General features: G+C 44.3%; 1 protein-coding gene across 1 annotated transcript; it reads left to right on the plus strand.

Annotated features, from left to right (window-relative positions):
• Window positions 1-1270: 1270 nt before the first annotated feature.
• LOC132836632 (synapse differentiation-inducing gene protein 1-like) lies at window positions 1271-11553 on the plus strand. The gene is made up of 2 exons (XM_060856023.1): window positions 1271-1711; window positions 11395-11553. The coding sequence occupies exons 1-2, from the start codon at window positions 1271-1273 to the stop codon at window positions 11551-11553; spliced, it is 600 nt and encodes a 199-aa protein (XP_060712006.1).

Here is an 11553-nt window from a genome sequence, read left to right on the forward strand (position 1 = left end):
TATGTGTGGGTGTGTTTGCCTGTGTGTTGAAGTTTGTGTGGGTCTGTCTGTGTCTCACTCTGTGTTGGGGAATGTTGGGTGTGGATGTGTAAATGTAGGAAGGTGTTGATTGTTTTCCTGTCTCTATACAGTACATCTATCTGCTGTTGTGTGGGAGTGTGTAACTTTTTTTTGCTGTGTTATTTCACTGCTTTTTCCACCTGCTAACTACTGATTCATGCAGTCTTGCAAAGGCCTCATTATTCACAAGAGTGCTTGGCATAGCTCTGTTAAACTGTACACTCTCTGCACTTAAAGTTAATTGAGTCATTGGCAAAATTGATGGAACTGGTTCCCACACAGAAAGGCGACAGTTTCAGAGGAGAGCTATTTTTGAGATACTAATGAGAAAACTAGGAAGAGAGGCATGATCCAGTGTTCAGGATATGGCCAAGGGTGAGAAGAGTCGAGTGGAAATCAGAAAGAAGGAATGCAGCCCCATCTCTGAGGAGATGGTTGTCTTTTCCTTCCTAAGCACATTGTCCTCTAAATGTCAACCCCAAACCTTCCCTAAGACCCCAAACCACCACCTACTGCCCCAAGCCCCCGACTTACCTGGGTATGGGGTTCGATGGGCCTCCTCTTTCACGAGTCTGCCCACAGTCCTGGCAGTGCCCACTATGCGGTATAAGTAACGTCCCCGTTACAGTCACTTTTGAACTTGAAGCATTAACTCTGTCTCACTCTCCACAGATGCTGCTGGACTTGGTGAGTTTCTCCAGCATTTGAGTTGTTACCACCAGAACAGATTATCTACCCATTAGCTGTTATTGGGAGCTTGCTGTATGCATTTGGCTCTTACATTTCTTATATTTTATCAATGGATCCACTTATAAAAAAGCAGGGAATTGATCATAAAGTAAGCTGACAGCACCAATAATGTTTTTTCATCAGCCAGTTCACACACACCTCAAGAACAGGTGGAACTTTTGATTCACAGGTAGGGTCACTATCATTCTGTAACAAGAGCTCTGAAAATTCTGAAGCAACATCTCCTTTGCTGAACATGTTCAGATATGTTTTGAGATTCCCCCGGGGCAAATGGAACTTGAACCCAGACCTTGTAGCCCAGAAGCAGGGAAAGGTCCCAGCATGCCACAGGAATGGTACTACATCTTTTACGAAAATTTGAAGATTTCAATTGTTCAATTTCTAAAAAAGAAAACTTACTTTGTTTGACAGACACAATGCGGACCATCTATTAACATTAGGGGGAAGACACTCTTACGGAATGGATGATCTGTGTGAGCTTCAGAGACCCCTGTTAGGAAAGCAGGTGAGTGGCAAACCGTTTAGTCATGTACTGCCTGGAGGAACCTCAGCCAAGGAGGGGCCCACATCTCCCCACGGCCCCACGCCAACCTGCAACCAGCTGGTACCAGGCAGCTCTCCTGCCAGCACGGACTCCCAGTTGGTCCCACAACTCCTGGACACATGCTCACTGCAGAACACTGTCGAGTCTCTCTACTGCCCAAGCCTAATGCTGCATGCAGACCTGAGGGTCTGGGCTAGCTCGAAGCACTGCACCGAGACCACTTTCACTGAGAATGGACCTGGGGAGCAGAAGATTGGAAATTCCAAAGAGCCCAAGGTTCTGGAATCGGAGGCTGGTCAGGCAAAAGTTCCGACTGTCTCAGTCGATGTGGAGGACCTTCCCTATCTGGAGACACAGGTAAATGGTTCCTTGTTTAGAATGTAGGAAAAGCTTTCCACAATATTCTTGAATCCCTAGATATCTTTAATATTGTATTTAGAAATCTATCAATCTCGGCCTTAAACATAAGACTATTAGATATAGGAGCAGAATTAGGCCATTTGCCCAATGAGTCTCTTCCACCTTTCAATCATGGCTGATATGCTTCTCAACCTGCCTTCTCTCTGTAACCTTTGATCCCCTTACTAATCAACAAACTATCTGTCTCGGTCTTAAATACACTCAATAACTTGACCTTCTGGGGCAATGAGTTCCACAGATTCACCACCCCCTGGCTGAAGAAATTCCATCTCATCTCAATACTGAAGGGCTGTCCCTTCACTCTGGAGCTGTGCTGTCAGGTCCTAGTCTCTCCTACTAGTAAGACACATTTAGTGACTGAGGCACCACAGCCCTCCTGACTGAAAAGATATTTGTCCTAATGTTAAATTTTCTTTCAAAGTAACTCTCAGTGCCTAGGAAATTCAAAATGTCTTCATGATGTGATGAGAAAATTATGCTTCGCTCACTCAGTATTAAACTCACTTTTATGAATTTATCTTCAGGATTGTTGATTTTTGCAATAATTCCCTAATTATTCACATCTGTGAAATAAAGCAATAATTCACATGATTGAAATAACTGGGATTTATTTTAATTAGTTCCCTTAGGAATACAGTAACATTAGACAGAAATTTACAGCAGCAAAAACCCAATAAGATCTGTAAGCACTTTATAAATAGCACAGGTAGTGTGAGAAAAAGAAAGAAGCAAAGAGACAGGACAAGAGAGAGGGAGAAAGAGAGATTGGATGAAGAGGAAGAAATGTAGAAAATAGGAGCAGGAATAGGCCAGTTTGTCCTTCCAGTGTGCTCCGCCATTCAATAGCAACCAAAATCATACTGAATGGTGGAACTGGCTCAAAGGGCCAAATGGCCTACTCCTGCTCCTAGTTTCTATGTTTCAATATGATCATGGTTCCCACTTTCTCCCAACACCTTTTGATTCCTTTAACCTTAAGAACTACGGTGGCTCAGTGGTTATCACTGCTGCCTCACTGCACCAGGGTCCCAGGTTCGATTCCAGCCTTGGGCGACTGACTGTGTGGAGTTTGCACATTCTCCCCGTGTCTGTGTGGGTTTCCTCCAAGTGCTACTGTTTCCTCCCACAGTCCAAAGATGTGCAGGTCAGGTGAATTGGCCATGCTAAATTACCCATAGTGTTAGGTGCATTAGTCAGAGGGAAATGGGACTGGGTGGGTTACTCTTCGGAGGGTCGGCGTGGACTTGTTGGGCTGAAGGGCCTGTTTCCACATTGTAGGGAATCTAATCTAAAAAAAACATTCAATGTTTTCCCGTCAACCGCTTTCTGTGACAGAGACTTCCACAGGCGTCCCCACTCTCTGGGTGCAGACATCTCTCTAAACTGGAGACGATTCAGAAAAGATTTACCAGGATGTTGCTGGGATTGAAGGGTCTGAGATATAAAAATAGATTGGAAAGACTGGGACATTTTATTCACTGGAGTGACCTTATTGAGGTTTATAGAATCATGAGGGGCATAGATAAGGTGAATAACAAAGGTGGGGGATTTCAAGGCTGGGGGCATATTTTTAAGGTGAGATGAGACAGATTTAAAAAGGATATGAGGGTCAACATTTTTCCACAGAGGGTGGTTTTCGTGTGGAATGAAATGTCAGAGGAAGTGGTGAATGCAGGTACAGTTACAACGTCTAAAAGAAATTTGGATGAGTTCATAATTAGGAAAGGTTTGGAGAGCTATGAGGAGAAAGTGAGGTCTGCAGATGCTGCAGATCAGAGCTGAAAATGTGTTGCTGGAAAAGCGCAGCAGGTCAGGCAGCATCCAAGGAGCAGGAGATTCGACATTTCGGGCATAAGCCTGATGAAGGGCTAATGCCCGAAACGTCAAATCTCCTGTTCCTTGGATGCTGCCTGATCTGCTGCGCTTTTCCAGCAACACATTTTCAGCTTGGAGAGCTATGAGCCGAGCACAGGCAGGTGGGACTAGTTTAGTTTGGGAACATGGTAGGCATGGACTGGTTGGACCGAAGGGTCTGCTTTCATGCTGTATGAGTCAGTCTTAAATGGCCTACTCTGTATCCTTAGACTGTGACCCCTGGTTCTCGACTCCCTGGAATCTGGAACATCCTTCTTGTGTTTAGTCTGTCTAGTCCTGTTGTAATTTTATAGGTTTCTACAAGATCCCTCCCTCATTCAACAGAGAAAGCGATGAGAGAAAGGAAGGGAGAGATGGTTAGTTTGGAGAGAAATTAATGGAGAGGAAGACAAATGGAGAGAGACAGAGGGACACAGAAAGATAGAATGAAAGAGAGAGGAAGAGATAGATGGGCAGAACAGCAGAGGTGAAAGAAAATCAGCGAGACAGAGGCAGGAACCTTCCGTCCTTCCCTGTGATGGGTTTAGCATTTGGGTCGGGGGTGCATTTAATCAGGCAGCAGAGTATTAGGAACCTCCTTACACTGCCTTCCTCCTTCCATTTTGGGCAAAGTCTTCCCATCCTGACTGAGGCCCTTCAGTGCCCACTTAACGCTTAAATAAGTGCTTCATCCCCCTACCTGGGTATTAACCCAGCAGTGGGCAGGGGGGATTGGCCATGTGGGGAGAACAAGCAAACTGCTGGGTGGAATTTGCAGGGTCTCTGTGTGGTGGTGGTTGGGGTTAGGGGGTTGGAGATGCACGTGGCCCTCATTCGTAGGCATCCGGTGCTAAATCGAGGGACCTCAGAGATATTCCGCACACCCCCTTGCTGACTCGACCGTCAGCTGCAGCTGGGATCCACTGATGATCCTAGCTTGGCTTTGTACTGGCAGATGGCACTGCCTGGCACTGCGGCCCAATAGAGGTGCCAGGCTCTGAGCAGCTGGCAGGTCTTAGTGAGCAGGTTGGGAGCACCTAAAACCACATCCATAATCTTTCAACCAACATTGTTAATACAGATGATCTGGTCACTATCACTTTCTCTTTGTGGGAGCTTGCAATGTGAAAATTGGTTCTCATGTTTCCTCCAATAGTACTACACTTCAAAAGTGTCCCATTGGCTGTCAAGCAATTCAGAGTGTCCTACAGTCAGGAGAGGTGCTATTTAAATACTAAGCCTTTCTTTATGTCAGTGATAATTTTCCTTGACTTAAGTTGGTGACACAAAATCAGGATAGGTTTAGCTAAGATTGACTAAGAATAGCTGTTCCCTTCAGCTGATGGTACACAGGACATAGGAACACAGATTTAAGGTTCTGGGCAAGAGGTGCAGTAAGAATTTGATAAAGAACTCTTCGATACAGTGAGTGGTAATGACTCAGAAAGCCTATCTCTACAGAGAAATCTTTTTTACCTTCTGTATCTGAAGTGTGTTTGTGTGTATTTGACTGTCATTTGGAGATGTTTGCAGTTGGAAATTTTTCAGTATTACTGACTGTGTAAGTTCATCTATATTGGATATTTTTTGATTAAATAATAAAACCATAATTGTTCAATAAGAAACCTGGTTGATAGATCCTTTTAAGTTTCAAACCCGTTATAGAAACAGGGAGACTAAGGTTCAGGGATATAATTCTTTGAAAGTTGCATCACAGGTTTTTTTTTAGATTAGATTACTTACAGTGTGGAAACAGGCCCTTCGGCCCAACAAGTCCACACCGACCCGCCGAAGCACAACCCACCCAGACCCCTACATTTGCCCCTTACCTAACACTACAGGCAATTTAGCATGGCCAATTCACCTGACTTGCACATCTTTGGACTCTGGAAAGAAACCGGAGCACCCGGAGGAAACCCACGCAGACACGGGGAGAATGTGCAAACTCCACACAGTCAGTCGCCTGAGGCGGGAATTGAACCCGGGTCTCTGGCACTGTGAGACAGCAGTACTAACCACCATGCCGCCCACCAGGGTATTAAACAAGGCGTTTGGCACATTTGCCTTCAATCCTCAGACTAGTGGGTAGAGGATTTGGGATGTCATGTTATGGCTGTGCAGGACGTTGGTGAGGCCAATTTTGGAGTATTGGGTACAGTCTTGGTCACTCTGCTGTAAGAAGAATATTATTAAATTGGAGAGAGTGCAGAAAAGATTTATGAGGAAGTTACCAGGATTGGAGGGTTTGAGTTATAGAGAGAGGCTGGATAGGCTGCAACTTCTTTCACTGGAGTGTTGGAGGTTGAGGGATTACTTTATAGACATTTATGAAATCATGAGGGGTATAGATAGGGGAATAGCAAAGTTTTTTTTCCCTAGGTTAGGGGAGCCCAAAACCAGAGAACAGTGGAAAGATTTAAAAGGGATCTGAAGGACAACTTTTTCACAAAGAGGGTGGTTCACATGTGGAATGAGCAGCCAGTGAAAGTGGTAAATGCATTTACGGACTCAATATTTAAAAAGACATTTGGACAGATACATGAATAGGAAACGTTTAGAGGAATATGGGCCAAAGACAAGCAAATGGGACGAATTTAGTTTGGGAAACTTGGTTGGCACGAATGAGTTGGACCAAAGGGTTTGTTTCTGTGCTGTATGGCTCAAAGACTCTGTGACTGTGGAACCCACTACTTACGAAGGTGGTAGAAGTGAAGACAATCAACGATTTGGGAATGGGAATGGGACTGGGATTGCTTTACTCCACAGACAGCCAACATGGATTCAATGAGCCGAATGCTGTCCTATGTTGTAATGACTCTGTGGTTCGATTTGCTATTGGTGGGATCTTGCTATGTACCGATTGCCTGTTCTCCTGTCTTGTCTTAATTTCATAGTAATTAATTAGGTACTAATCGCTTTGGAATGTCCTGAGGTAGTGCTGGCTTGTTAGGTAAATGCCTTAGTTTCTTACAATAAACCTCCTTAAAATACCTCTTTTTAAAATAAATTCCATCTGGTTCTGATTAATGTGTTTGGACATTTTATGTTGAGCTAATTTGAACTCAGTCTCAAGAACACAGCAAACGGAATCACAGAAGTGGCATGGTATAGAAATAGACCATCATGTCTGAACTGGATCTTCAAGTGAGCATCGTTGCCTACTGCTAATTTCTTGCCTTTTTCCCATACCCTTGCATGTTACTTCTATCTAAATAATCATCCAATGTCCTCTTGAATGCCTCAATGAAAGAGGAGCAGGGATAAACCAATTGGCCCCTCAGGCCTGTTCTACCATTCAATACAGTCATGGTCCTTGGGCTTCAACTTCACTTTCCCATCCACTCCCTGTGTCCCTCGATTCTCTGAGAGAACAAAGACCTCTTTATCCCAGCCTTAAATATGTTCAACAATAGAGAATCCAAGGCCCTCAGGGCTACAGAATTCCAAAGATTCACAACCCTTTGAGTGACCACAGCTCTTCCCAACTCAGTCTTAAATGATCATCCCAATTACCAACCTTTTGGTTACCAGTCTTAATTTGACTGGACATCCAGCAAGATAACGCACTATATACATAGTGGCCATTGTTAGAGTTTGTGGTGTATTTGAACGTGGATCCATCGTTGAAGACCACTCCTCCATTATGCCATATTTTATTCTGGGAGTATTTGTGGACATGATGGTCAGAGGTGGCACGTGACTCAGTGGTTAGCACTGCTGCCTCACAGGAGGGTTCAATTTCTGCCCAGGCGACTGTCTGTGTGGAATTTGCACATTCTCCCCATGCCTGCGTGGGTTTTCTCCGGGTGCTCCGGTTTCCTCAATCCAAAAGACCTGCAGGTTAGGTGAATTGGCCCAATTGCAAAATTGCCTATAGTGAAAAGTGCATTAGTCAGGAGTAAATATAGAGTCGAGGAATGGGTCTGGGGGGGGGGGTTACTCTTTGTTGGGCTGCAGGGCCAGTTTCCATACAGTAGGGAATCTAAATAAATTGCCCATAGTGTCCAGGGATATGCAGGCTAGGTGGATTAGCCATGGGAAATGATGGGATGCTTTTCAGAGGGTTGGTGTGAACTCGATGGGCCAAATGGCCTGCCTCTGCATTGTAGGGATTCTGATTCCATGATGTTGATATTTTCACAGACCAATTGTTACAACGATGGGGACAGTGATAGTGATAGTGATAGTGACAGCACACTCTCATTCAACATTCCCCAGGATTATCTGGGACTCGCTGTCTTCTCAATGCTATGTTGCTTCTGGCCAATGGGAATTGCTGCATTTTATTTATCACAGAAGGTAAGATGCTGTTTTATTCATATTCTTGCTGGAGTATTCCAGGTTTCATTTGTGAGAACAACAGCCTTTTGTATCCTGGAGTTTAGAAGATTGAGGGGTGACCTAATTGAGCTGTTTAATAAAACTGGGAGGTCTTTTCTTGCACAGTACGTAGCACCTCTGCCTCTGAGCCAGAAGGTCCAAGTTCAAGTTCCACTCCAGGACTTGACGGCAAAGGGAGATGTGTTCACAATGTGGCCAAACAAGTTGACCATTAAATAAAAACCAGAAGATGTGTGGATGCTGGAAGTCAGAAACAAAAACAGAAATTGCCAGAAAAGCTCAGGTCTGGCAGCATCTGTGGAGAGAAATCAGAGCTACGTTTCAGATCCAGTTCTGAAGAAGGGTCACGGGACCTTTATTTTATTTATTAGATTCCCTACAGTGTGGAATAGGCCCTTCAGCCCAACAAGTCCACACTGATCCTCTAAAGAGTAACCCACCCAGACCCGTTCCCCTACCCTACATTTACCCCTGACTAATGCACCTAAAACTATGGGCATTTTAGCATGTCCAATTCACATCTTTTTTTTTGGAATTGTGGGAGGAAACCCACGCAGACACGGGGAAAATGTGCAAACTCCACATAGACAGTCGCCCGAGGTGGAATCAAACCTGGGTCCTGGCACCGTGAGGCAGCCGTGCTAACCACCGAGCCACCGTGCTGACCTGAAATGTTAACTCTGATTTCCCTCCACAGATACCGCCAGAACTGCTGAGCTTTCTATTTTTGTTTGTGTTTGGGGGGTTGAATATTAACTTGTAAATCTGACCAGAAGATGGAGGAGCAGAAGTTGGCCTTTCAACCCATTGAGACTGCTCCACCATTCAATAAGTTCATGCCTGATCCGATAATCCTCAATTCCACTTGAGGGCCTTTTCCCGGTAATCTTTTGTTATGTTACTAATTAATAACCTGTCTACCAGAGCCTAGACTATACTTAATGACCCAGCCTCAACTGCCCTCTATGCTAAAGAATACCACGGATTCACTTCCCATTGAGAAGAAATCCTCATTCTCTTCCATTGGCAGGAGGGAAGACTGGAGAAAGTCCTGATCTGCCCTGATAGAAAGAAATTGGAGCCTCGACAACTGTCACTATTCATAGGTCCAGGCTACAATATGCAAGTAAGAATGTATGACACCTCAGTTACTTGAACCCCTTGGATGTAACGGATGGGAGAACTGGAGAACCCAATTAAAGAATTGATTCAGAGAAACTACCTCCATTGCTCTGGGCACACGAACCTGAAATGAAAAGTGAACAGTCAAGCCCTGAAATCACATAGTGCGTTTTCTCACTCTGAAAGCTCCTCCTTTAAATGTCAGTAGGTTCCGGTTGTCAATTGGAGCTTTCCAGAGGTATAGAGAAGAGTTTTATCAGGAATAACAGATATTGTTAGTGCAGTTAGGATGGGCCAAATAGCCTTCTTCTGCACTGTAACAATTCTGTAAACAGATATGGAGCAAAGACGGGTAAATGGAGTTGAGGTACAGAGGAAGTTTGATCCAATTAAATGGGCAGTGACTAGGGCCTGAAGAATCTGCTGTAGCTCCTGCACTCCCAGCTACCTGCTTCACTAAAGGTGAGAGGGCATCTTAGCAGTCACAGCTCTGCTTATTGCTGTGGACAGTGTGGAATGCAGTAGTCAAACTCCATCAGCCATTCAGCTCTTTTAAATAGAATGAACTTCACCAACTGTGGCCTTTTGAACATGCCCAGTTTTAACTGCCCCGCCACTGTTAATTGAATGTCTAGAATTCCCCCTTGTTCAAGAAGGGGAGTAGAGACAACCCTGGTAGTTATAGGCCAGTGAACCTTATTTCAGTTATAGGTAAAGTGTTGGAAAAAGCTATAAGAGATAGGATTTATAATCATCGAGAGAAGAATAAGTTTATCAGGGATAAGAACACGGTTTTGTGAAATGTAGGTCGTGCCTGACAAACCTTATTGAGTTATTTGAGAAGAAGACTAAACAGCTGGATGAGGATGAAGCAGTTGATGTGGTGTATCTGGATTTCAGAAAGGTGTTTGATAAGATTCCTCTTGGTGGGCTATTGCTCAAAATACAGAGGCATGCGATTGAGGGTGATTTAGTGGTTTGGATTAGAAATTGGCTAGCCGAAAGAAGACAGAGGGTGGTGGTTGTTGGGAAATGTTCATCCTGGAGTTCCGTTACTAGTGGTGTACCGCAAGGATCTGTTTTGGAGCCACTGCTGTTTTTCATTTTTATAAATGACCTGGATGAGTGCATAGAAGGATGGGTTAGTAAACTTGCGGATGATACTAAGGTCAGTGGAGTTGTGGAACATGCTGAAGGACGTTGCAGGTTACAGAGGGACATAGATAAGCTGCAGACCTGAGCTGAGAGGTGGTAAATGGAGTTTAATGCAGAAAAGTATGAGGTGATTCACTTTGGAAGGAGCAACAGAAACAAAGAGTACAGGGCTAATGGTAAGATTCTTGGTAGTGTAGAAAAGCAGAGTGATCTTGGTGTCCATGTACATAGATCTCTGAAAGTTGCTACCTAGGTTGATAAGAGTTGTTAAGAAGGCATACCGAGTGTTAGTTTTTCATTGGTAGAGGGATTGGGTTTCGGAGCCACAAGGTCATGCTGTTGCTGTACAAAACTCTAGTGCGGCCACATTTGGAGTATTACATACAGTTCTCTTCACCGCATTATAGGGGATGTGGAAGCTTTGGAAAGAGATTTACTAGGATATTGGAGGGAAGGTCTCATGAGGAAAGGCTGAGGGACATGAGGCTGTTTTCTTTAGAGAGAAGGTTGAGAGGTGAGTTAATTGAGACATACAAGATAATCAGGTTAGATAGGGTGGACAGTGAGAGCCTTGTTCCTCTGATGGTGATGGCTAGCATGAGGGAATATAGCTATAAATTGAAGGGTGATAGACATAAGACAGATGTCAAAGGTAGTTTCATTACTAAAAGTAATAGGAGTGTGGAACGCACTGCCTGCAACAGTAGTAGACTCGCCAACCTTAAGGGTATTTAAACGGTCATTGGATAAATATATGGATGAAAGTGAAATAGTGTCGGTTAGATAGGCTTCAGATTCCTTCCACAGGTCGGTGCAACATCGAGGGCCAAAAGGCCTGTACTGTGGTATAGGGTTCTGTGTTTTAATTCCCTCCCTCAACCTCCCTGCTTACAACCTCTTCCTTTAAGATGTTTCCTAAAAAAGAATTGAGTGTTTTAATATTTCCTTATATGGTTCACCATTAAGTTTTGTCTCCGGTGAGGCCCCTCGGAATGTTTTACATTGAAGGTACTATATAAACATCGGCTGTTGTTGAACAAGCAGCCTTGGTTCCCCTCATTTCTCATGACATTGTATTAACTTTGGCTACTTCTCAGTTTTTTTGTTCCTTCTATGTAACAATTTCCTTCTCACCTCGTGCTCTGCAGACCAGCAAAGCTACAGCCAAAGGAGACTATCGGCAGGCCAGCTCTGCCTCCAGGAAAGCTCTGTGCACAGCCATCTGCTCTATTGCTCTTGGGGTCTGCACCTACATCGGAGGCATGGTGGCTCTGGTGATATACTTGGCAAAGAATGGGCACTCGTAG

Source organism: Hemiscyllium ocellatum, chromosome 47 (assembly GCF_020745735.1).
Source record: "Hemiscyllium ocellatum isolate sHemOce1 chromosome 47, sHemOce1.pat.X.cur, whole genome shotgun sequence".
Lineage (NCBI taxonomy): Eukaryota > Metazoa > Chordata > Chondrichthyes > Orectolobiformes > Hemiscylliidae > Hemiscyllium > Hemiscyllium ocellatum.

What these genes read in the sequence shown, in the direction of transcription:
- LOC132836632 (XM_060856023.1), top strand. Translation starts at nt 1,271, where the DNA reads ATGGATGATCTGTGTGAGCTTCAGAGACCCCTGTTAGGAAAGCAGGTG. An exon ending in TTCCCTATCTGGAGACACAG is followed by an intron (nt 1,712 to 11,394) that starts GTAAATGGTTCC and finishes CGTGCTCTGCAG; the next exon opens with ACCAGCAAAGCTACAGCCAA.